General features: G+C 38.4%; 2 protein-coding genes across 2 annotated transcripts; one reads left to right on the top strand and one right to left on the bottom strand.

The window, feature by feature from the left end:
• The first annotated feature begins 1038 nt into the window (after positions 1 to 1038).
• On the top strand, positions 1039 to 9589 carry LOC135476212 (uncharacterized). The gene is made up of 4 exons (XM_064756157.1): positions 1039 to 1845; positions 3821 to 3969; positions 4990 to 5114; positions 6578 to 9589. The coding sequence occupies exons 1-4, from the start codon at positions 1065 to 1067 to the stop codon at positions 6669 to 6671; spliced, it is 1149 nt and encodes a 382-aa protein (XP_064612227.1). The 5' UTR covers positions 1039 to 1064; the 3' UTR covers positions 6672 to 9589.
• Positions 9590 to 15774: 6185 nt separating this feature from the next.
• LOC135476664 (NFATC2-interacting protein-like) lies at positions 15775 to 25878 on the bottom strand. The gene is made up of 10 exons (XM_064756767.1): positions 25772 to 25878; positions 23037 to 23182; positions 22267 to 22345; positions 21456 to 21699; positions 21107 to 21197; positions 19621 to 19767; positions 18856 to 19003; positions 18315 to 18459; positions 16813 to 16937; positions 15775 to 16223 (listed from the first exon to the last, which is right to left on the bottom strand). Exons 1-10 carry the CDS (start codon positions 25823 to 25825, stop codon positions 16035 to 16037), a joined length of 1368 nt encoding a protein of 455 aa, XP_064612837.1. The 5' UTR covers positions 25826 to 25878; the 3' UTR covers positions 15775 to 16034.
• Between the last annotated feature and the right edge of the window lie 497 nt (positions 25879 to 26375).

Raw genomic sequence — 26375 nt, 5'->3', positions numbered from 1 at the left:
ATTGGAATATTAACAGAGAAAGGAGAAAATCGAGAAACACAGTTTACCATGTCAAACTTTCCAGTACTATGCATACAACGATGTGAAATTCGAGTTATTTATTTATTTGTTTTACGCCGCACTCAACGTTATTTCAGTTATATGACTACTGCCAGTATTATGGCGGGAGTAAACTTTTCAGAATGATCAAGTAAGAAAGGGCTCACTGGTCACTGGCTAACAAAGCATCATACAAGTCTGTACGGCTGCCAGTGTTATCAACACAGAAAATTCTGAACAGGGAGGGAATTATAAAGCCGCTGGTGATATATGTCACTAGTGTAACTTAGGCGGCTGACACGCTGATTTGGTTTATTTCTGGAAATGTTATTTCTAGCTGTTACAAATCAATAAAACTCTTGTGAGCGTTGACGATACATGTAAAGGGGGTCTACAGTCGATGAATGGAGAGTTCACCGACATGCAGGTCACTATGTCTAACTCTCAAAATTAGGGGGAGTGGGGGAATCAGCTGCTAAGTTCTTACCTTAGGTCTATCAACGTAGTTACTGTATTTGATGATTCTGGATGAAGACCTGTCCCTTCCTGGATAAATGTCGTCTTCAACTGAACCCACCGACTCCAAATCTTCGCAATCTTCCATGTTTCTGAATGTATGAATCGCGCGCCGCATTCTCCTGCTGTCATCGCGTATTGCTCGGTGCCAGTGTCATGTGACTTTCGAGCTGTACCACTTGTTTGGAGAGGGGGGTTAACTGGCAGAGGAAGATCTCTAAGTCGGGTGTTTCCCTTTTTATGCTATGCAATCCACGCAGCGCATCTATACAATGAGCAATATTGCGATATTTGTTGATTTATAAGTTTCTATACTATTGTGTTTCTGTCGAGATTTACCTTAGATAAATGATGACAATAAATTTCCCTCTCGTTGTTATTAGAATTGCGCGCATCGCGCGGTGACAGGTAGTCGTTCACTTTTACGACACCAGGTGGCGTGCTTATGTTCAAGAGCGGAAATGATGCATGCGGTAGAAGAGACGGACGAACAACGTCGAAGCAAAATAATGGAAAATCTGCCGAATTTTCGTGAAATATGTGTGAAAAATTACAATGACGACGAGAAGTTGCCACGGGGCTTACTTTATCGGTCTTCCCGACCTGATTTTTTGACTGACACGGAAGTTTGCGAGCTACAGCGACTTGGAATTCGGAGCGTCTTGGATTTTAGATCGCCAAAGGAGTACGCCAAGGCGGATGGCCTCAAGCTATTAGACGGGATTTCTGCACTGTATACTGTCAAAATACCTCATCGGGAAAAATACCGACCACAAGAGGTTGTCAAGTGCAAACTGGTCACTAGGAAAAATAAACGACAGAAGAAACCCTTAGAAGCGGAGGTCAGCTCAAAAGATGTAAAGGTGGAAAAAGTGACAGATATTAAGATAACCGGGGAATCAAACGATATTCAACTCAAAGAAGTACCCAATGAAGACGAAGTCGGTTCTGAAACCGAAGGCAGTGAAGTGGAGGAAGCAGAGTTCAATCCTGATACATCATCTATGGACAAAGAATCCCTGGAGAAAAGTCAGGCTAATTCCTCATCACCACCTCCCATTAAGCACTATCTGATTGATTTCTTTACTGGGAGATTCATTTGGTCAGTGTTTAGGCGTGCACCCTGGTATATTCAGCTTTACGCCTTTTTCTGGCTTTTAATCGACTTCATTTTAAGAACAGGTTACTTATACTTTGTTCAAACTTTTGCGAAGTATGTCCTGAATAGGAATGGTATTCTCCATCAGTATATGGACATTGTGGATCTGAGTCAGCGCAGTATATGTGCAGGTAATGAAATGGGTTTTTCTTTCTTCCCTTTAGTTTTCAGGCGGGCTTTATTTCAATGGGTATCTAGGAATCCAATACTTGTTCTGACTATGAGAGTGGGGTTGGATTCCTGTAAAAAGCTCACATTCACACCCCCCCCCTTCCCCACACCTTTTTTTTTGAATTAAAAAAAATGAATTACATCATAGCCAACAATACTTGACTTATGTGATGGTGGTCAGCATGATAGTAGAAGAAAATGACCCTCCACAGTTAGCTGACAGACCTTCCCACATATGTTTTGTAGCACTAGATGTGGACAATCCATATATATTCTGCTTAAACATGATGAAGATATAAACTTTGAGCCCTGCTCATGCCACCAAAAAAATGACACCTTTCGGATTCCCATCTTAATCCTCCTAAAAAATCATTTATTATATTTTGAGAAATTTGCGATTAAAATATTAGGCACAAGATTGTTCTGACATTAGGTTTGGGCAAATCTTGTCCAAAACCAACGTTGGAGGGAGCTCCATTTAAAGAAGGTGATACAGTTGCCATGGCAGTTTATCAAGGCATTAAGAGACAAAAATTACCCAACAAATACGTCTCCTCAGCTTTTTAAAAGTTTGCAGGCACTTATGTTCCTTACTTTTCCCCCTCTCGATTTATTACAAGCACAATTGTGATTTCCTACATGTCCTTTCCTGTGTTGGTGTGAGATTTCTTGCTGATGCTCAAAATGAAGGGCTGTATTGACAGCCTCAGCATATTTGACATAAGCAGATAACAGCATCAAATTTTTAAATGTAAAGGGCTCTGACAATTGGTTTGGGTCAATTTAGCTAAACCTAATGTCTGAGCAGTCTCAGATATGAATATACAAGAAAAATCACCATAACACCTTGTGGCTAAGCATTCATCATATGAGACTGCTGTGCAGTACAGCAGACCTTAGCACTACTTATAGTGTGATGTTTGTGCAGTACAGAGGACATTAGTGGTGCATGTGGTGTGATATTTGTGCAGTACAGAGGACATTAGTGGTACTTGTGGTGTGATATTTGTGCAGTACAGAGGACATTAGTGGTACTCGCGGTGTGATATTTGTGCTGTACAGAGGACATTAGTGGTACTTACAGTGTGATATTTGTGCTGTACAGAGAACATTAGTGGTACTTATGGTGTGATATTTGTGCAGTACTGTGGACATTAGTGGTACTTGTGATGTTTATGTAGTAGAGGACATTAGTGGTACTTATAGTGTGATGTTTGTGCAGTACAGAGTACCTTAGTGGTACTTATAGTGTGATGTTTGTGCAGTAGAGAGTACCTTAGCTGTACTAGTAGTGTGATGTTTGTGCAGTACATAGTACCTTAGCTGTACTAGTAGTGTGATGTTTGCTCTGTACTGAGCACCTCCGCAGTACATGTGGTGTGATGTTTGCGCAGAACAGAGCACCTTTGTGATACGTGTAGTGGGATGTTTGCGCAGTATAGAGCACCTTTGTGATATGTGTGGTGTGATGTTTGAGCAGTACAGAGCCCCTTTGTGATACGTGTAGTGGGATGTTTGCGCAGTACAGAGCACCTTTGTGGTAAGAGTGGTGTGATGTTTGCACAGTACAGAGCACCTCTGTGGTACTTTTGGTATGATGTTTGCACAGTACAGATGATCTCTGTGGTATGCATGGTGTGATGTTTGCACAGTACAGAGCACCTTTGTGGTACGTGTGTGGTGTGATGAGTAGTGCATCAATATTAACATCAGAAATCAACTGAAAGAGCTGAAAAGCAAAGTGTTGTGAATCAGTAGAACAACTAAGAATACTGTATGTTCAGTTTTCAGCTCATGTTACATGTAATATTTCACGTGTCCAACAATGCCAGTCATTTTGCCATCCATATAATCAAAAACCTGTTAAGTGGAAAATGAACATGTTCTTACTTGAACATGCAAAATGAAAGTGTTTGTTCTTTTGAATTTTTCTAGCCTTGAAGCTGTTAAGTGACAGTGAAAACATTCCGGCTCTGATAAACTGTGCTCATGGGAAGGATCGTACTGGCATTGTAACTGCACTCGTGATGCACTGCCTGGGCAAGTCAAGAGAGGAAATAGCGGAGGAGTATTCACGATCAGAAGTAAGTCTTACTGCTCTGTCCTTCAATCTATCATTGCTTGATCTCTTAGTTTACATCTAGGAGTAAAGAAATCTCAACTCAACTATGACAGATCCAGCCTGGTGCAGAGCACGGCCTTTAAGCAAACTGTCAGTATTAACTTCAGTCAGTTACGTATAATTGTCTATCAACAGATAAGCCTGCGGATGGTTGTGGGTTTCCCAGTGGCTCTGCCTGGTTTCCACCCACCATAATGCTGGCTGCCCTCGTATAAGTGAAGTATTCTTTAGTATGGCGTAAAACACCAATCAGATAAATAAATCAACAGATAAGCAATGTATGTATATGACGTCAGGCAGTGAGCTTGAAATAGCCACACACATGTATCTAAGGCAAATTGGCAAAGGGTTGAGATTGGAGTGAGATTTGTTTTGGTTTAAAAGTTGGATGCTGAGTACAGAAATGCTGTGCCTAAAATATAACAAGAGGATGATTGTATTGTAAAATGTATCCCGCTGAGTGCATGCCTTGCTTCCTCCCCTTCACAAAAGATCTGCCAAGAAACAGTACTTCGATTCATCCAGGTAGAGTGGGTTAATCTGCTATTTAAAAATACTTGATGACACTTAGCAGATTTCCTGTTGAGTATAAAAAAGACTTTAATCCACATAAGTTGTCAGACCTCAGCAGTCAGTAAGTAACCTGCCTTGGTAACGTCAGTGTTGATAACTGCCAAAACGTGGTGGGGATGGGGTAGAGCCTGTATTGGAGGCCCTGATCTGGTCCCACGTTCCCAATATGTTTATCAATGATGTCATTTCCGAATATTTCTGACCATTGACAGAAAATATGCATAAAATAGAGGGATTTTTGAAAAATATAAAATATACATCCAAAATCTATGGTTTTTTTTACGTGTGACTTCTCATTGAAGGAAGATTTCAAAGTCAAATTTTCAGAAAGGCCATATTTGTCAAACTGTTCCTCTGAGCAGACTCGACTAGTTTAGTCTAATTTGAGTCTTTTGTTCCTTTTCTCTAGGCTGGATTACTACCTGTGAAGGAGAGGCTTTACAAAGAGATGGTTGGCCGATACCATTTCAGCGAGCAGTTCATGACTGCAGAGGCAGCTACAATGCTGAAATTACTGGACTACTTAAGTGAAAAGTAAGGCTGTTTTATCAGGCTTGAATTAGGGAGAATTTGTCTGTAGTTATACATCATGATATAGTCCGGATAGGTGGAGTATTGGAGTTGCTTTAATAAATTTACTGATTGAATGATTACAGTTCACCCTTACAAATGTTACTGATTGAATGATTGAGATTCCAGGGTGGTACCTATGGTTCACCCTCACAAATGTTACTGATTGAATGGTTGAGATTCCAGGGTGGTACCTACAGTTCACCCTCACAAATGTTACTGATTGAATGATTGAGATTCCAGGGTGGTACCTACAGTTCACCCTCACAAATGTTACTGATTGAATGATTGAGATTCCAGGGTGGTACCTACAGTTCACCCTCACAAATGTTACTGATTGAATGATTGAGATTCCAGGGTGGTACCTACAGTTCACCCTCACAAATGTTACTGATTGAATGATTGAGATTCCAGGGTGGTACCTACAGTTCACCCTCACAAATGTTACTGATTGAATGATTGAGATTCCATGGTGGTACCTACAGTTCACCCTCACAAATGTTACTGATTGAATGATTGAGATTCCATGGTGGTACCTACAGTTCACCCTCACAAATATGGTGTATATAGCCTGTAAAGTTGATTGTAACTACTGTTATTCTTTAACCTTTTCGCCAGTTTGCAAAGTGTTTATTCAAGCATATTCTGAGATTTGATTATTTTGAGTTGCCTGAAAAATATATGTTTTTTGTGCAGCCTTGAAATTAACCAATCCAACCAGTGTGTGTTTTTCTTCAAAATCAAATCAAAAATGTGCATAAATTGCACTGAAAGTTTTTGTTTCATATGTGAAAAGGTCGAGGAATTTAGAGTAGTAGAGTAAATCCATTGGACTGACCATGGCAACACGTTTTTGTTGCCATGGTGAGTTCAATGGATTAACCCTTCTAGTGCGATGCTTGTTGAACATATGTCCTGTCTGGCACATAGTACCAACATGAACAGACCCTTCATGTTTTAATAATACTCGTGAATTGATTTAATGTTTTAAATGTATGAGTTTCTGCCAGAACGGAGAGTCTAGGTCTTGCAAAGCAATTTATTTACCCTTTGTGAACCCAAAGTAGGTTAAACAGGTTAATTTTGGTCATTTTTGATCTACTTTTGCTTGCTAAGGGCAAAATTCATCAAAATTTGGAATAGCAGTATCAGGGTACGGCACTTAGTAAACCTGTTATATGGCCTGCAGAATTCCAGTAACTGCTAGATCCACCAGTGAAGTCACAAGTTCAAATCCAGTCCTTGCTAGTTCAGCCACTACATGAAATCAGTAGGTAACCGAGGAGATGGTTTTTCCTGAGGTCTAATTGGTGCCCTCCACCTATGAACCTTACCAGAGCTATACAACTGATTTTGTTTTTAGTACAACGCTAAGCCTGAATTCGATTAAGAATATAGATGTACAAAAAGTATTTTTGTTTCCGCAGATATGGGTCAGTATCAAACTACCTGGAGTATATTGGATTCAGCAGCATTGAACAGGAACGGCTGAGGCGTAACCTTCTATGTACTGATTTGTAAGAGGCCATCAACTTTCACTTTCACTCTCATGTGAAACTTTTAACAAACACCAAGAGCAGTAAAAGCACAAGCGTTGGACTGAGTATACAGATGAATGGTTGTAAGTTGCAGATTTTCTGTCGTGTTGTATGACTGGTTTTAAACTTCCATGCCCAAGAGGTCTGTGTTCGGATTTGTGTATGAACCCAAAATGGAGATAGTTTTCAGTGCATCATGCCAGGTTAGAGGGTGATGAGGCATAATTTCCTGGTTCCAAAGTCCTGGAAAGATAATTAGGAGTTTACTTTGTAACTTGCCATGGCCCCATTACGGTCTCGTCAGAGTGCAGGGTTGATTTTTTGACAGCATTATTAGTATAGAACAGCGTGTACCATCGGCCACAAGATAATATTTATTGCTTGCATTGGGTCAAATTTTACAGTGTACTTACATGTATGTGAGGACTCAGTGCCATTAATCTTGTCATGCAGTCATACATAGTACTTTTGGGTCATACTGTACTCACGGTGTAGTTTTGGAATAGAGTCAACTGTCCACTAATTAGGGATCATTGCCCAGAAAGTATTGTTGATGTTCTTTGTATGAATGGTTATTTCTTGTTACTTGTTCAACACAGTGCATATACATCGATTATAGAGGTGCTCTCAGGAGTTCTTGTTACTTGTACAACAGTGTACATCTCTTTTTGTAGTGCCTTCAGTAGTTCTTGTTACTTCTACATCATAGTATAGTACTTCTATCTTTTAGTACTGTCAGTAGTTCTTGTTACTTGTACAACATAGTGTATATTTTTCTGTAGTCTTCTCAGCCGTTCTGGTTACTTGTACAATATTGTACATACCCTTTATGGTGCTCTCAGTAGTTCTTGTGACTTGTACAACATTTTACATACCCTTTTATAGTGGTCTCCGTAGTTCTTGTTATTTGTACAATATTGTAATACCTTTTCATAGTGTTCTCAGCCGTTCTTGTTACTTGTACAACATTGTACATACCCTTTATAGTGCTCTCCATAGTTCTTGTTATTTGTACAACATTGTGATACCTTTTCATAGTGCTCTCCATAGTTCTTGTTATTTGTACAACAATGTACATACCCTTTTATAGTGCTCTCCATAGTTCTTGTTATTTGTACAACATTTTACATACCCTTTTATAGTGCTCTCCATAGTTCTTGTTATTTGTACAACATTGTACATACCCTTTTATAGTGCTCTCCATAGTTCGTGTTATTTGTGCAACATTGTAATACCTTTTCATAGTGTTCTCAGCAGTTCTTGTTATTTGTATAACATAGTACATACTTTTTTATAGTGCTCTCCATAGTTGTTTGCTTATGCAAACTTGTACATCTACAACATTGTGTATCATTTTTATAGTGCCCAAGGTAGTTCTTCCACTTGTACAGCCTTATACATCTCTTGGTAGCTCTGTATTTTTTATTTGGATTAAATGTATGTTGAGCCATTTAACAACAGAATCGAGGGCTTCTGTGGCCGAGGAAGTTAGCATGCAAGCACCGCACAGTGACCCAGGAGCCTCTCACCAATGTGGTCACTGTGAGTTCAAGTCCAGCTCATGTAGGTAAACTGCGTATGGTCGTGGTTTCCCCCCGTGCTCTACCCGGTTTCCTCCAACCATAATGCTGGCCGCCATGGTATGCGTGAAATAATTTCAGATTAGAGATTATCAGCAGAGATAATTGGAGACTTGAGGACAAGCTACACAGACGGTCCAAAGAGCAGTAAAACACATTGTTTTCTTCTGTGACTTTCATTGCATGTGTACTTTATATATGTTTTATGAGCACACGTACACAGATAATTGTGACGTGATAAAGGAAAGAATAAATGAGTTCGCAGTTTTTGGACCATCTTGATACAGACGGGAAAGAGTTTTACGAGTTTCTCATTGTTTTAATAGTTGTTTTTTTTATAACTTTGTTTTGTTGACCGTGTACATGTAGTTAGTTTAATACCACACTCAGGCATTTTTCTGTTGTACAAACAGTCTCCAGTGTAGAGGAAGTCATTCCATCTGAGCAGTTACATATACCAGATATAAAGCTACATCTAATGTTTTACAACCTGAATTCAAACAAGTAACTTTTCAGGCCCTCATCTGTCTGTCTGTCTGTCTGTCTGTCTGTCTCTCTGACTCTCTGTGACTGCATATAAGAACACCCAGGCAAGTCTGGGGCACTTTATCATTGGGCTTTGTTATCTATAGCGCTTTCTAGTTTTAAACTTTGAACTGCTCATTCAGTGAAGCAACCTCTAAGTTATGAGACAGATGGCATGACACTTATTAGTGTCTTCTCGATGCACAAAAGAAATTGGTTTATTGTTATGGAATTGTGCAATTTCCACTTTGTTTAATAATTTCCCTTCTGATTTTAATACAGCATCTATGTCAACAAGTTTGCCAGCAATTTATGCACATATATATACCTTTATCTCTGTAAGTAACTGGTGCCTCCTTAACAGTAATAGTGTGGATTTCACAACAAAGCTACGAGCATCGTCCCATGGGAAAACACGGGGGGTGAAATCAGGATGAGTTGGTGGTCATTTCTCTTCTCACCTGAAACTTAAGAGATTTTTGTGCATAGAGTTTGTTTGTGATGTTATAGCCGGATAACAACGATAGCTTGGCGACCATCTTGGAGCACAAACAACATTGACCAGTGTAGCAGCTACTGTATACTCCAGTATGGTTGAAGTGAGATTGATAGATTTGCCATGGAAAATTACTTCCATTTTAAAACTGTGTACAGGTATACACATGATTTTAGGAAAAGCAAATAAACTATCAATTTTTAATGGAGAAGTTATTTATGACAGTGTTATAATGATTATGCTTTATAAAACTGATTATACAAGTGAGCAAATGATACATATGTTTTACATCGAGCCTTATATGGTTTGCAATTACGAAGTAAAATTTTTTCACAAGGAATTTTTTTTAATTCTCACTTTTTTTTTCTTTACTGTTGACCAATTATCATGATACTAGGTTTATGAAACAAAAAGTTATTTATGTGAACAATGGAGTGATATTGTTTTATACAGAGCTTATATGGTGTTGCACTTACAACAGAAAATTTTACGCAAGAAAACTTTTGATTCTCACAGGTAATGGAAGTATTGTGATTTTTTTTATGTATTTGTATTGATTTATGAATTTACTATTGTATTTTTCATATATATGAGAATGACTAAGTTAAATGTTGTCTTTAAATTAGTATACGGGTTAATCTACAGAACTTCTGCTAAATCTTTTATGTATAATTAATACATGTGGAACTGTGTTCTTCATAGAGAAAAAAGATGAAATGGCAAAAAAAAAAAATTAGAAATTAACTGTGTTGCAGAGAGTGTAAAAATGTGAAGGCCTTAAATTTCTGTCAGTCACATAATAGTTTTTGACATCCACATTTGTAATGATTGTTCTAATATCGTATTTGAAGTCTCTGTGTAAGCTGGATGATTAGAAGTAAAACATTTGCTATTAATTTCATAGAAAGTATTCATTAATTGAAGTGCTAAAAACAAGTTAGTTACTTACTGTGTAGTTGCATATAAAGATCACCAGGTCATATTAGCCCAAGTTGTGATACAAGAGTTTCTTAGTCACTTAAACGTAGTTGTGTATGTGAAAGTCTGGTGTGACAAACAGTGAGTACCCAGTTCTTATTGCTGTATTAGGTAGGTTCTTATTATAGAGTGTCATCCTAAGGTTGTTCTATTTATTGACTTGCTGGAAATTTATGTGGTACAAATTATATAGATGGAGTCATACACATGCCCAATAAAGATAAGTAATAAAGTCATTTCGAAAAAAATAGCTATATGTTTACAGTTTATTGCTTTGTATTTGATACCGTCATTGCTGGCTGGAATGTGAAATTTTTTTAGAAAAGACAAAGAAATTATGTTATTGCTAAAATTAAATTTGCAAAATTAATTATGCTCAGCTTAAATTTATCCGAAAGTTATACGATGTATGCATTATTTGTTAATATATGGAAGAGGTATACGGCTTTACCATGTTTTATTGAAAAGTACGTGTATTTAATGAAATTGACAACTAGAATTAATCTTACAACCAGCTTGTCTGGAAGTGATTTGTTTTATTATTATACCTTTTGATTACCTTACCTTACATTGATGTTGTCATAGTAACAAAGATGCTGTTATTAAAGTGGCATGCATGAAGAGATGAGTTAATGTTCTCTAAATATGCAGTTTTCGAGTTATGTTAATATGACAAACAAGTGATGTCCTAGTCAGTGCAAAATGATGTTTGCACTTAATGATCCTGGTCAATCTTTTAACATGGCATAGATGGTATTCTAGTATAGATATAACTCTCGACAGGAAATCATTATTTTTTCAATACATGATAGCACAGCCCACCCGGGAAGGCATTTCAAAGCTTAATCTGATTATGTTTTATAAGATTTCTGTGTTCTGTATACCAAGCCATGTTAAAATCGGTAGATTAACCCTATTTTGTCAGAAAGCAATGACATCAGTTCCTACTGAAAAGTCGTACCTTGAAAACGGCTTATTGGAAAATATTGAAAAAAAAAGATGACTTGACAGACACAGGTGAAGACAGTGACCAATAACTCATAATTGCATCTTAAATCACTAGTGTAGTCAATTGCTCATAATTTCATGGACATTTTCACACACTTATTGTGCTGTTGTACTAACTGATGTAGAGAAGGGTGATTAGTTGTTGTAAAATTAGTTCAAGTGATGTCTGATTTACTGATCTGGTTTTAACATCATCAATACAGCATGGTGATTTAAAGTGTAAATTTCCATGAACTTATAGCTGACTCTGTTTGAAGCCAGTGATTGTAGTCTTTCAACTTCAGTTGTGTGCTTTTTGTGGATGGTTGCACAGAACTTATTACGACTGGTATAAGGGGATTGTTGTGTTTGTCCATTGCTCAATTGATGAAATAAAATCAGGAAAAAAAATGCAGTTGTACACATATTTTTGTTGTTAATAAGCAGCGGCAATTTTGAATATTGTAAATCTTCACCTTCTTCAACCACCAATGCACTATTTTTGGTGGAATTTATGCACACAATTATGATAAAAGTGGTGCTAAAAATGAATTGTTTGTCATTAAAAATGCAAACTTCATAAAACTGTGCAAATTATTTCTTCACATCCCATAATTCTCCCAGGATGTTTCAAAATAAGGGTTACAGAGGTGGTTGAAGAAGTAAGGTAGGAAATGCCAATGCATGCTAGGAACAAACTGCTGTTTTGTTTCTTACAGATCAGATTATTTGATTGTTGCTTAATGTCAGGTTTAAGAATTTTATGGGGTTTTTTTATGGATGGTGAAAACTGGAGTGTACAGCATAAACCACCCACCTGGCAGTTATAGATGAACTTCCCAGAATGAGATATATAGATACTCATAGTGTATTGGTGGAGGACATGATGTCTGCAACGTTAGACAGCACAAACGACCACATTGCTGATTGCTTATTGTCACAAAAGTCCCTCAAGGAGTGCGAGCAAGGGAGATCTACATTTTCCGTGTCCAAGGCCGGGTATGAATCTGCATCCTGTGACCTTAGCGGTTGAAAGGCATAGTCCACTGGCCAGATCACTTTAATTCTTCAACCTTTTCACAAGTTATCCTGATGGCATTATTCTTTTTGTGGATTGATAAAATTATACTTTTTGTAATCCCTTAAACTTTGCCCGTCCAACAAATGTATTTTTTCGCCTCCAAACTAAAAACGCACTGGAAGTTACTGCTTTAGTTACAGAACAGGGAGAATAATTTTGTTCAGTAAATCATGATTATTGATTTATTACATATAATTAGGCCATACTTAAGAATATTTCACTTATACAACGTTGGCCAGCATTATGTTGGAAGGAAATCGGGCAGAGCCCGCGGGAGACCTACAACCTTCCGCAAGTTGCTGGCAGACTTCCCACGTACGGCGAGAGAGGAAGCCAGCATGAGCTGGACTTGAACTCGTACAATACATACAAATACACCAAATACCATAGCTTTTCCCGTTTTATCAGTGACATCATCAACCCTTGTAATGTTTTTCTCCAGTCTCACCTTGATAAGCTTTATGGAAGTTTTGCAGGTCATCTATAATTTTTAAATGGGAAAGTAGGTATACACAAATTTCAAAACAAGCCAAAAAACGACCATTATCTTCTTGAAGTTGAATGAAGAGGCCTGAAAGCTGAACTCCAATTTGTCATGTTTAACCTCTACCAAGTTTCAATTCTTGAAGGTAAATGAACAGGCCTGAAAGCTGAACTCCAATTTGTCATGTTTAACCTCTGTACCAAGTTTCAATTCTTGAAGGTCAATGAACAGGCCTGAAAGCTGAACTCCAATTTGTCATGTTTAACCTCTGTACCAAGTTTCAATTCTTGAAGGTGAATGAACAGGCCTGAAAGCTGATCTCCAATTTGTCATGTTTAACCTCTGCACCAAGTTTCAATTCTTGAAGGTGAATGAACAGGCCTGAAAGCTGAACTCCAATTTGTCATGTTTAACCTCTGTACCAAGTTTCAATTCTTGAAGGTGAATGGACAGGCCTGAAAGCTGAACTCCAATTTGTCATGTTTAACCTCTGTACCAAGTTTCAATTCAAGATCATGCACCATTTTGCAATTACCAGAAATACACCAAAGTACAAAGAAAGGACACAGAAAGAAATCGGAAGAAATATCCAGAAATTGAAGCTTGATTTGTAACTTGTCATGACTGAGCAAAATTATCAGACTGTAACTAAAAAGAACAAAGGCAAGAAATAAGTGAAATATCTCCAAATACACACATGTATATCGTTTTTAATGGTTTTTCAAATGATGATCACTTTCAATAAATGTTTTTTGCCTTTGCACATAATATCTTTGAATTAACAGGACTTGGGATAAAATAAGAAATAAAATCTAGGTTTTCTGCATACCTGTGTATGGATGACACTTCAAACAAGATATGTGTAGAAGATCAAAAAGACGCTGTGCACTGGAAAATTGGTGACAAGGTTGAAGCAAAATCTGCCCATAACTCTAGCATACAATACAACACATGATCTGCTAAATTTCCTGTTTTTTTTTGTCACATTTTGATCCTAGCTAATGCAAAGACATAAAGAGTTAATAAATTAATGGAACAATTATGGTGTTGAGAATTAAAGTTTTATTTATTTAATTGACTGGTATTTTATGCCGTAATCAAGAATATTTCACTTATACGACAGTGGCCAGCATTATGGTGGGAGGAAACTGGGCTTGAGGAAACCCACAGCCCTTGGGCATCCACGGGTTGTTGGCAGACCTTTACTATGGCTGGAGAGGAAGTCAGCATGAGCTGGACTTGGGATGCTCCTGGGTTGTGGTGGCGTGCTAAGCCACAAAGGAGTTTTAGATGAGTGGCTGAATTTCTGATTCTACTTTTGCAAATCCTCTACAACAATAATCAATGTTCCATTAATCCTATCCATAAAAATGCCTTAATATGCTGATGAACAGCTCAAAACACATTCCACTGTTCAATGAGCAAATGAATAAACAGCTTAATCTATTCAGACAATGCATTTGAAAAGTTGAGAGTAACATGTTGTATGAATGCAGAAATGCTTTTGGTGGGATTTCTGAATTAAATGCATGTTCATAATAATCTGCTCTATGAACATTTCAGAAGGTTGTATAAGTTCACCTGATGGGATCTATAAATTTCACATCTTCGTGTAAACATTTGACACACAGTTACAATGTTCATCAATACACTCTACTATATGTACATGCAAAACCATCTAAGTTATTACAAAATTCAAAATTATAAATAATTTATGAAAAGGCCGAGAATTAATGCGATACGTCAAATAATAGTCCTCAAAAATCTTTTACTCCCTGCTCAGTAGAACCAAAAGTAAAACCCGATTAGAAGTACAGTCTGATCACCACACAAAGTTCCACACAAAATCCATCTATTTCTCTGTACAATTTGAAACTAAATTCGAGCCACATTATCAACTTCTCACCTAGTCTTACTACCGGCCCACCGCTAGTACGCTTTTTGACAGCTTCCAGCATTCCATTAGCATGTCACAAGCTGGCCACTAGCGCGCTTGTAGATGGCTCCTGACTTTCCACAACCAATCAACTCACTCAACATTAGCACAGATTTAGCAGGCTTCCATTACCTTTCATTCACTTGTAGAATGATTCTAGCATTCCATTACCATGCAACTTGCACCCGTTTAGCAGACTTCCAGCATTTCATCACCATTCCACTCGCTCACCTCTAGCACATGTTTAGCAGGCTTCCAGCATTCCATAACCATTCCACTAGGTCACCTCTAGCAGACGTTTAGCAGGCTTCGAGCATTCCATAACCATTCCACTAGGTCACCTCTAGTACACATTTAGCAGGCTTCGAGCATTCCATCACCATTCCACTAGGTCACCTCTGGCACCCGTTTAGCAGGCTTCCAGCATTCCATAACCATTCCACTAGGTCACCTCTAGCACACATTTAGCAGGCTTCCAGCATTCCATAACCATTCCACTAGGTCACCTCTAGCACATGTTTAGCAGGCTTCCAGCATTCCATCGCCATTCCACTAGGTCACCTCTGGCACACATTTAGCAGGATTCCAGTATTCCATCACCATGCCACTAGGTCACCTCTAGCACATATTTAGCATGCTTCCAGCATTCCATCACCATTCAACTAGGTCACTTCTAGCACACTAACATCTGGTAGGTTCATTGCACACCATCACCTGGTAGGTTCATAGCACACTAACATCTGGTAGGTTCATAGCACACTAGCACCTGGTAGGTTCATAGCACACTAACATCTGGTAGGTTCATAGCACAAAAACATCTGGTAGGTCCATAGCACACTACTGGCACAACCCCAAAGAGAATGCTAAGCTCTACGTAATGGTAATTCAGGATATTGCAGCTGACTTACATGTAATGCATGTGTATTAAAATATATATTTTTTATTTGGCGATTGTCATAAAGTTGCCAGTCATGAATGCTGCATGGTCTTCGCTAATGCATAGATTACCAAGAGTGCATGTCAGGTTAATAATGCCATGCTTTAATTATTCACACTTTGCTGTCCATTGATTGGTGGATCAGTTACTTTAGCAACTGTCCAAGTCCAACAAATCTTTACAGAGCAGCAGTGCTTCCCCATGCCAACCTGATGTCTCCACTACAGGTGGGTAAAGCAGTATTTTTTCTCTCCAACCAGTAAAACAGTATTTTTTTCACCAACTGTTTCAGATTCCACACTCCTCTGTATACTAAATGTTGATAAAACTGTCACTTTTCTGTTACACTTTTCTTGACTTGGATTTTTTACCCGTTGTTATAACATCTATGCAGTCGCCATCTTCCATGTCCAGGTCATCTGGCGTCTGGTTGACACTCACAACATCCCCATCAAACACCAAAGACATGGTTTCCATGGTGGCACCACTTTGCTTACAATACTTCTGCAATCCAGTCTCTAAAGGATCATCCTGTAACAGACAGTAACCATTTGGGGTTATCACACTCAGAAATCATTGTCAACTTTTAATAATTTTCACTGGTACTAAAACTGCATAAAATTCGGCAATGATGCCGGAATGACTTTATTCATACAACATTGTACAGATCACACCAAAGTTTTCACACTTTTCGTATTAGCAAAGTGATTCATGAACAGAATAATATACATATATCCAACACTGTTAAATTTCTTCTTTCCAATGTCAAAGAATTAAATGCTGTCAGAATCACTTGGGTTAAATATAGCTTACAAAATTATTATGGTTTTGTTTTTTCTTGCAGCAAATATTCATAATGCTGCCTCACTCAAATGCCCTGCCAAAGACACAAGGCATGACGTCCAAACCATGTCACAGTATACTGATAACGATCAGTGGGTAGTTAGCCTAAGATGTTGTGTTGAGCACTAGGATTGCCACTGTTAGTTATCTGTATGAACCTGATCCTCACCTGATTACAAGGCTTTCAGACACAAAGATGGAGATTAAAGAAAATGTGTTCATCAATAGCATGAAGTAAAAAGAAAAAAACTGCTGAGCATTCATCATTTAAGCCAACCTTTCTCATTTTGATGGCAGTTTTGGATCTTGAATCTTTCCCCTGGATGAAAATCGTGATGACATTTTCCACCAAAGAACAATCCAGACTTTCGTTCATGTCGGCCTCACCTCCTATACGACAGTCTGAAATAATACACAGAAAACAACTTCAACTTATAATGTGTGAAGACGATGACATCCCAGGGCATCACAGGATAAATCTGACTACAACAACGTCACACACACAATAACTTCATCAGGATATTCTTAAAACAAAAATTATCCCATTCTGCCCCAAACTTCTGATTCTTCACCAGAGTAATAAACTAGTATGTTTTCGCCTATAATATGAAAGATTTTGTAAAATGTTTTATTTATTTAATTAGTGTCTTACGCCTTGCTCAATAATTTTTCACATACATGCATATGGCAGCAGTTATTGTTAACCACATGCATCATTGTATTCAGCCTGTTAACTTTTCCTACTTTGCACAGTATATATTATAACAGGCAGATAGACAATCGCTATGGAAATCTTACGTTCAATTTGATGTCTGTTCATTAGCAACCATTGCTCACATCAAATTATTTCTGCGCATAACTTGCACTCAAACTTGTTTTTCTACATGAAAAGGTTGACACAACACGAAGTAAAATCTATGTTCCTGGTTTAACACCATACACAAGAATTTTTTACTTACAATGGTTGACAAATATATTATTGATTTATCTGATTACTGTTTATACTTAATGAATTTTCCTTCTACAAAGTTGAACAGATTTAGGAATGGAGAAAAACATCAGAGTGCCTTTGATGAGATACTGACGAATTTTCCCAGGTATGACGTACAGATGCAGACAGCAGATCGATGGAAGACAAGTGGCTGTCAACAAAAGTTAGACTGATGGTTAGCAGCCACAGGAGCATTGTCAGCCACTTACAAAGGCACCATAAACACTGAGCGCAGACGCTTATACTACACACTTCATATCCCTTGACCTCCACTGAATGGAGATGACGTCATTGGCAATAGTGACCCATCAATACGAGGCTTTCTAAAGAGCTCATTTTCGCTGGAAACAGTTGATGTCTGTAAGAAAAAAGGGAAATTCCCCCTTCCCTGCAACAAAAGTAGCTTGGCTCGGAAACATGGTGGAAATGTTAGTCTAATCGCTATTCTTCAACTGAATGTTTGTTCTGCGGATTTAAGTTCGTTACACTGAAACAACTGGCCGATGGGAGTACAACAACAACTATAAATGGATTCGACTTGCTCTGCAGCCAAATGTTGACTTTGCGATCATGCTGTTGCTTGGCAGTGGCATCGTGACTCATGATTTGCCATATAAAGTTACCCCCAGCTTTGGGTGTGTCCCTGACAGTTGCCCTGTTTCGAGCAGTGGAATGTGTCGGGTCGTTGTTAGCAAAGTGATATACATACAATCTGATTTCAATCAGATTACAATTCCAACAAGTCTCCTGTGCCTGTGTGTGCACTGACACATTCACATAACACATACCTATAATATCGGCAACGTGAAGACTGAGTGACTCCGGAGTATGTGCAGGCCTAATGGACTCTTCTCGTCGAAACATCACAATCTGACCCTCCTTTACACCCTCGTGTTCAGCCATTTCAGAAAATATTCTCTTAAATGTTTCTGTCTGAAAAATGAGATTCACATCACTATTTAATTTGAGTAAGAACATGGTATGCTTTTTCAAATTTTTAATAATATTAATATAGATCAAGTGTTGTAAAACGTTAAACACCAATTTATAAATCATGTGTGAAACTTGCAATACCATTTTCAACAGAGCTATCTTGCAAAACAAATTTAGTCTTGAGCTTGACAGGACTCATGATTGCATTAGAATGTGAAGTTAACAGTGTTCAGTGCTAAATTATACACATATTCACGTAGCAGGAACTGATTCAATGTTACTTGGTAATAAAAAAAATGGACTTGATTCAATGTTAACAAAAGGGCAGCTTTATATGCAAGAGATACATATCTGTTCTGCATTAAGAAAAACATTAAGACTAATGAATGTGTTCACCATTTTGAGTGAGAACCTCTGGATGCCTGACCGGCTGCGAACCTTGACCATCATCTTTCGGACTGTGTCAGCCGGCTCTTCCCCGTCAAATATCAAGTCCTGGTCTTCTAATGGGGTGTAATCAGTCAGGTGTGGAGAATGGAGAAATCTGCACAAATACCATCCAGTCAACACACACGTAATATTATTATAAATAAACATTAAGCATTAATTTTTTTAGCATCTATAATTGTATTTTTTTGTTTTTATTTCACTGTATTTTTTTTCTCTCAGGACAGCAGAAAGCTAATTTGAGGGAGAACATGAATCCCTTTATTTGAGTGGTTTTATTTGAGTGGTTTTATTTGAGTGGATTTATTTGAGTGGTTTTATTTGAGAGGTTTTATGGAGATCATGAAAGATTACACATAAAAGTTCAAATTATCACTAGTATTTTTTGCTACAAGAAATCTCATTCGTAAAACATCCTTACAGTGCAGACAGATGGACAACCGTTTTGCCTAAATATTCTCAATATATTAAATAACAATCGCAAAGTACAGCCTAGGACTGTTATGGGGATAAAAGTAACAGAAGGGAGAATCCCTGTATTTTACAACAAATCGATTTATTTATCTATTTATTTAACTCGTGTTTTACGCCACACTCAAGAATATTTAATGCGTCCAGCATTATGGTTGGAGGGAAACGGGCAGAGCCTAGGGGAAACCCACAACTATGCGCAAGTTGCTGGCAGAGCACAACAAATCAAAGACGAACACTCACTTGATAGCATTCCTGACATTGGTGCTCAGCTTGTTCCCGACAGTAGAGGGGTACAAGGTTTTGGGGGAAGATGGAGGGGAGGGGGGAGGGGTGGGAGATCTGTTTGCTAACGTCTGAGAGTCATCTCTAGGTGGGGAATTCTGAGACCTGTGAACAAAAGGTGCACTGACTGGATTAAATCTGACAGTGATCAGGACTAAGAAACTGTGGGAAATACACAACAGCTTTGTTTTAATACACAAATGGCTGACTGCCATCAAGGCCTAGACATCATGGCACAGAAAGCGAAACAATCTGTTCTCAATCTTATCAATACAGTTTTCTTTTTAGATACACAAATGCTATATCAGGTATTCTTTTTGTTTCCGCCAGAGTGTCTCAATTTGTACAGTAAACCTTACATTTGGACAAAAAGTTATCATATGAACAATTCTGATACAAGCAGATTTTTTTGCCTTCATAATATAGTTGGTGTATGGTGTAAGTGAAAAGTTCTTACCTATGGATGTAAACAACAATCGTAAAATACGGCAACAGAATTTATAAAGCCAAATTCATACCATTCTGAGTGAGTGAGTGAGTGCTTGGGGTTTAACGTCGTACTCAACAATTTTTCAGTCATATGACGACGAAGGAATCATTAGGGTGCATGCACGTGTAATGTGCCTCCTTGTTGCAGGACGGATTTCCACCGCTCTTTTATTTAGTGCTGCATCACTGAGACGACTTACCGAAGGCAAGTAAGCCGCCCCGCCCGAGCCATTATGCTGATACGGGTCAACCAGTCGTTGCACTATCCCCTTCATGCTGAACGCCAAGCAAGGAAGTTACAACTTCCTCTTTTAAAGTCTTAGGTGTGACTCGACCAAGGATTGATCCTGGATCTACAGGTCCCGAAGCGGATGCTCCACCAACTGTGCTATCCGGGCCGGTCCCATACCATTCTGAAGATGGTACAACTAAATGAACTTCAATGATTGAACAATTCAACAATGAAATGGGACAAACTTTTGTAACAGGACATGTATTTCTGAGGAAGTAAATGTATTTATTTATCTATTTGATTGGTGATTTATGCTGTACTCAAGAATATTTTCACTTATACCACGGCGGCCAGCATTAATTTGGGTGGAAACCGGGCAGCACCTGCGGGAAACCCATAACTGGCAAACCTTCCCACGTACGGCCGGAGAGGAAGAATGTATTTATAATAAGTCTTATACCCTTATTTATACAAATAAAAAATAAGTTTACACAAAACAATAAACAATCCTCACACATTATTCACAAAACACAATCAAGATTCTAATGTCTCCAAACCAACACAACATTTGGAAATGTCACAACATTTTCATACCATTACCGCAATTAATGTCTGAACATTTATCTTGGGCTTTCGTGTTTTCATTTTTTTCATTCAGATTGCCCACCCTGATTCTGTCAGCCTAGTTTTATATATATACATGTTCTATTTGCAGGTACCTACAGGTCATGCAGGTTGATATCGTCTGTCAAGTGTTCTGCACTGGGTTGTCTCCCTTGCTTTCCTGATTCAATAAATCCCCCTTCTTCATTGTCTGGAAGATGTGAAAAGCAAACTGAATGCTAAGCAAGAGAATAAGTAAATAAAATATTGTTGCACACCAGACTTTCAGGAACATATTAAATCCAATGTTAAATTATTTAACTTTTCATTTCTGTGAGCATACATGTAAGTCTTAATGTGGTGTTTCAGATACTAAAAATTAAACTTCACATAAACAGAATAACCCACTTTACTTTGTAGCAGGGATATAAAACCTTAACCAAAGGAACAAACAATTGTATACTCTCACCAGAACTCGAATCTGCCAGATCCACACGTATGCCTAGCTTCCCCTTTCTCAGAGCATTCATACAGTTGCTGACCCTGGTGGAGTATATACTACTGCTCTCTGTCTTCTCGATAAGGGGCGTGGGCTGACAGGCGATGGAACTCTGAGAGGTCAAGCCTCGCCTGAATGTCCGAGACTTCGTTGGCTTTTTGATGACAGGGGCCCCATCGTCAGTGTCTGAGTCAGAGCCTGCCACAGGTTTGTGCTGAAAGATGTCCATGAACAAATTCATGTTTAATAAGGTGCAAAGGGATTACTGGACAGGATAACAATTTTTTCACAATTTGTTTGTGTGATCTTTTCCACTTTGGTGTTATTAGTTTTATGGTTTTGTCACACTTTATCACAGTGAGCACAAGATCCAGAATCACCATTTAGAATGATCAGTGACTTTATTTATGCCAAGTTGGTGGATTTCTTTGTCACTTCATACACATTTTCTTCACAAACTTTCAACCAGAAGGAAAAACTTTAGATTTTGATGCTAAATTTGCTCTTTGTTACAACTTGAAAACCTATCTTGGTAGTTTTTCCTTATGAAGAGATATTAACATGATTGAGAGAAGTTTTTTTTCTTCTTCAGATGTCTGTGTCCTGGTAGGTCAGTACAGGGAGCATCTTCCAGATGTTAACATACAGCACTATGAGGCAACTAACTAATTGTGGAAAGCTTGTGTCCAAGCCCTACCTTTACTGCAATGCCAGATTATCTCTTCAATGGACATAAATCAAAACAAGTCAATCACAAATCAAAATGTGTTTTTGCAAATACCTTTTGTCCCACTGGTTCTGAGGGGTGAACATTCTCTGAATCTGCCATGGATTTCTTCATTGTTGGTTTAGTAGCTTCCACTGAAAGAGGAACAACAACACTGTTGAATGCACGATGTCCTTTACCTGATTTTTCAGAAGAACTTTTCACAAAACATAAGCGTATAATAAAATATAGATGTATCATTCAAAGCAAATCATCCAGTAGACGCTTGAAATTTTCCAGAGGATTCTCTAGGAGTACAAATAATGTTTTCAATCATCTCTGAAAGAGGTGATGCAGTCAAGCACCATTAGGAAAACATGTGCAGCCAACGTAACAGGGAGACATCTGGCAACAAGCCGTAATAACAGATTAGGCGTCTAGTGTCCAAGCAGGCTTGAGTTTATAGCATTCAATACTAAGCATAAGTTTCCTCATCTTAACACAGATTTGCTCCATTATTTCATCATAAATTTCACGAAGAAGGTACAACAAACATGGGAATTGCACATTATTTTTGGGACAGTGATGTAAAGCATGTCTAGAGTGGTGCACACGCTGTGAGGAGTATGATGCACATGGCTTTTTCCGGGGCTGTGAGATTTGAGCTCTCTCCATTACCATCATGCTTTCCTTGATCCAAAACAATCTTTCCGTTTACAGCAGTGTGATTTGTCGGTGTCACTGTCATCAATTGGGTCTCCTTTAACGCAGACAACGACCCTGAGTGCACACTGTCGTTACTGCTCTCTGACGTGGAGTCTAAGTTAACAATAGGTGAATATTTAGTCGTCCTCTTGCGAGGATTCCGCAAACTCTGTGGAAGAAATGACCACCCTTTCTTGGTTTCCCGGGAGCGGGATGTTCTCCCTTTGACAGTTATGTTATCCTCTTCACCGCTGTCTGAGCTGATCAATATACAGGTAGCTGTCTCCTGTCAAAATATAAAACAGAATGAAAATGTCCATGCAGTAGTGGGTAGCTTCAGTGGCCTAATGGTTAGAGTGTCTGGAAGGTGTGTCTGGAAATGGCCAAAAGATGTCACTTAAAACAGTGCAATTTTAGAGGCAAAGGAATGTTACAACATATTAAAGTTAGCCCTAAAGTTTACACATTTCTGGTCCTTTAGGACATCATCCTACCTTTCAAACCTAATGAATAAAATTTAAGGTCATTTACTGTTAACAGTAACAGCTGAAATCAGCTTCTAGGAATATTTGAATATTTGTTGCAGAATGTGAATAAATTCGAGGAGGGGGGGGGGGGGGGGTACTGTGTCAAGCACTGTCACTTCTTTGCTTGTAGCAGATAGATACATGAAAAAATGCAAATGTTATCTTTCACTTCATTGTCTCATGATTTAGTGAGTGAGCAGCTCAAATGTGTACACCCTGAAATTTGTGTTTTCGTCTCTGTAATTTATACATCAGTATCATGCAGACGTATTCAGTAAGACGTGATGTAGGCCAACCCTTTTGGTCAACACTCCAATTTTCACAGGCAGGTACTTTTTCAGTTTGGAACATTATGGCATACTTTCATTTTTTTTCATGATGCCAAAAATTCCATTCATTTCAGCTTGAAATTACAAGAAAAAGTTTTCCCTCAAGACTCTCATCCACATATGTATGCAAACAGTGATGCTATGTTGGTGTGATATCCGGCGCATGCTTTTCCAAATAAAAATTGTCTGATTTTTGTTGAAGAATTCCTCAGTTGTCTGTCAGTTGCACCTGGGACAATGTAACCTATATTTATCCTAGGGGGCCTCTGTGGCTCAGTTAGTTAGCTAGCACAGCGTAATGACCAGGGTAATGGCAGCAACCTGTGGATGGTGATGGGTTTCCCCTGGGCTCTCCCCGGTTTTCTCCCACCATAATGCTGGTCGCCGTCGTAAAAGTGAAATATTCTTGAGTACGGCGTAAAACACCAATAAAATAAATATATTAGTCCCAGATTGCACAGAATCCACCAAAAAGATCCTATTCCTTAACCCTTTCACTGACACACAATCATTCCTTACGTAGACCTGAATGCTAAGGTCATCCCTTGTATTTTCCTTGTATTTTCCTAAACACAGCCCTGACAGGTAAATGCATGGAATGTGGTGAATTTAATTTCATTTAATTTCATCAACTGGCCATTGATGCAATGTGTGTAAGAATGACAAAAAAAAGGTATGTAAGGGATAAAACTAAAGAAGAAGGTAGTTCAATTATATTCAACGTTGAGGCCTATTTTCAACATTCCAAAACGTGGTAGGTCCATTCCACAAGGCACTTTGTAGAATGAACTGGGTTCGTAAATCCACTCTAACACAGCAGCACACGCAAATTGCTGTTGAGAATTAAAGAGAAAATGATGCTTTCAATCCTCACACATGTTTAAATCCATTTCAGACTAATTATGTGCAGAAAATCAGATAAAGTGTTGCCTTTTCTCTCTTCAAAATCGTGGATAACGAAGCAGACGCGCACATGACAAGCCTTGCCTGGAACCTTTAGAATTAATTTTTCTCTGTAGACTGACCGGGCAAATTGTTCTTTCTATTCTACATCCACAATGAATGATGAAATCATCGCTAAAGTAGTCATTTAAGACTGGTTGCGTGGTCTTCCCTTGTTAGACTCATTTCTGTATCTTTTTTCACTAGGTTCCGAGATTTTAATACAACCGACTCGCCATGACAGCACAAAGTTATTTTGATGAGCGAGATGGAAACATTTCTGTGGATTTCAACAACATTTCGATTCCGTTTGGAGTGGATTTTACAGCCAACTTCATTCCACAAAGTGCATTTTGTAATGGACCTACCCTATTTTTTTAACTCCACGATTAAAATATCAGAAATTGTTGAAAATAGACCTCAACTTAATTCAACTGAACTAGGGAAGAGGGTTACAAATGGGTTTGCCGTGCCCTTACCAGGTATTTCTGGGAGTTGAGAAACACTGTAGGTCTAGTGACAGATACCATGGATCTATAATGACTTGCTATCGGCCTACAGACTGGGGACAACATACATGCTGCCTCTTCTCCGAAGAATTAGTGTGAGCCGGCCATCCAAGTCTGTCAAGTTCTGACGGCATACTGTGTAAAGTGTTCCTTTCAGTTTCCTAATCTGTTACTGTGACACAGTAGTGTCACCAAACCCTTTCACTTTTAAGACCCTCAATTTCAACTTTGGACCACATAAACCCTTACTCTGATGAGGTGTACCTGAGGTACAAGTGAGGTGTATCTAGAGTGTACCACTGAGGTGTACCTGAGGTACAAGTGAGGTGTATCTAGAGTGTACCACTGAGGTGTACACTGTAGCTTAATGCATGTCAATTTGAACTCAGTTTAATCAATGAATATTTGATCTCGGTTATCAAATGGTTTAGGAAAACAAGATGACTGATATAGTGATAGAGGAATGAATGAACGAACTGAAGTCACTACTTTAAAACGCAATATTTCCCACGATTAGAACATGAAGGCCTACAGAGAAAAAAGATTGCATAGCGAGCTATTCATTTACCCTTGAAGGTTCTCCATCACTGTCACTTTCAGGTATGCTGATATAATTATCCATTTCACTCAGGATGGATCGAACAGCCAACTTTCAACAACACCACTTTGTTTCGTTTTCCCGCAGAAACAGGGCTAAATAAAATATGCTTTTTTCACTTGTCAAAATATGTACCAATTATTCCATTTTCTTTCATATATCTATAGTATTTCTGTGAAGATAAAAATGCTTTAACACCTTAAAAGATTTTTTTAAATATTTGCAGAACTGTAATCACATGACTTTGCGGACAAAATGGCGGAAGGTACCTCCTTCGAAATTTTACTTTCAGAATGCTGTGTTTCATGTACAATTGTTGCATGATCGGAACATTTCGTGAACATAACCACGTTTTTGTTTGCGCTTAATCACTTTTGAACGTGCCTTCATACGCATTTATTCACTTCAGTATTCACGTGTGCGCTCTCTACAAATCGCACGTGACGGAATCTGGCTGCCCTGTCACTTACACTGACATGTGTCACTGTCGTGTCAGTGTCTTTAGTCGCATTTAGCTAAATGTGTTCGCCTTCCAAAAGTGTACACAATCGTGTTTTCGGTATTGTTTCTTAAG

The sequence above is a fragment of the Liolophura sinensis genome, chromosome 10 (genome assembly GCF_032854445.1).
Source record: "Liolophura sinensis isolate JHLJ2023 chromosome 10, CUHK_Ljap_v2, whole genome shotgun sequence".
Classification (NCBI taxonomy): Eukaryota; Metazoa; Mollusca; class Polyplacophora; order Chitonida; family Chitonidae; genus Liolophura; species Liolophura sinensis.
Note: the sequence above shows the minus strand (reverse complement) of the source record. Positions and strands in the feature narration are given on the sequence as shown.

Bases quoted from the DNA above. Each gene is read 5' to 3' on its own strand.
- LOC135476212 (XM_064756157.1), top strand. From the start codon at position 1,065: ATGGAAAATCTGCCGAATTTTCGTGAAATATGTGTGAAAAATTACAAT. The intron at 3,970-4,989 runs GTAAGTCTTACT...CCTTTTCTCTAG, and splicing joins AGGAGTATTCACGATCAGAA to GCTGGATTACTACCTGTGAA. The intron at 5,115-6,577 runs GTAAGGCTGTTT...TTGTTTCCGCAG, and splicing joins CTGGACTACTTAAGTGAAAA to ATATGGGTCAGTATCAAACT.
- LOC135476664 (XM_064756767.1), bottom strand. From the start codon at position 25,825: ATGGATAATTATATCAGCATACCTGAAAGTGACAGTGATGGAGAACCT. The intron at 19,004-19,620 runs GTGAGTGTTCGT...GTATTTGTGCAG, and splicing joins AATGTCAGGAATGCTATCAA to ATTTCTCCATTCTCCACACC. The intron at 16,938-18,314 runs GTATGTGTTATG...GTATTATTTCAG, and splicing joins TCACGTTGCCGATATTATAG to ACTGTCGTATAGGAGGTGAG.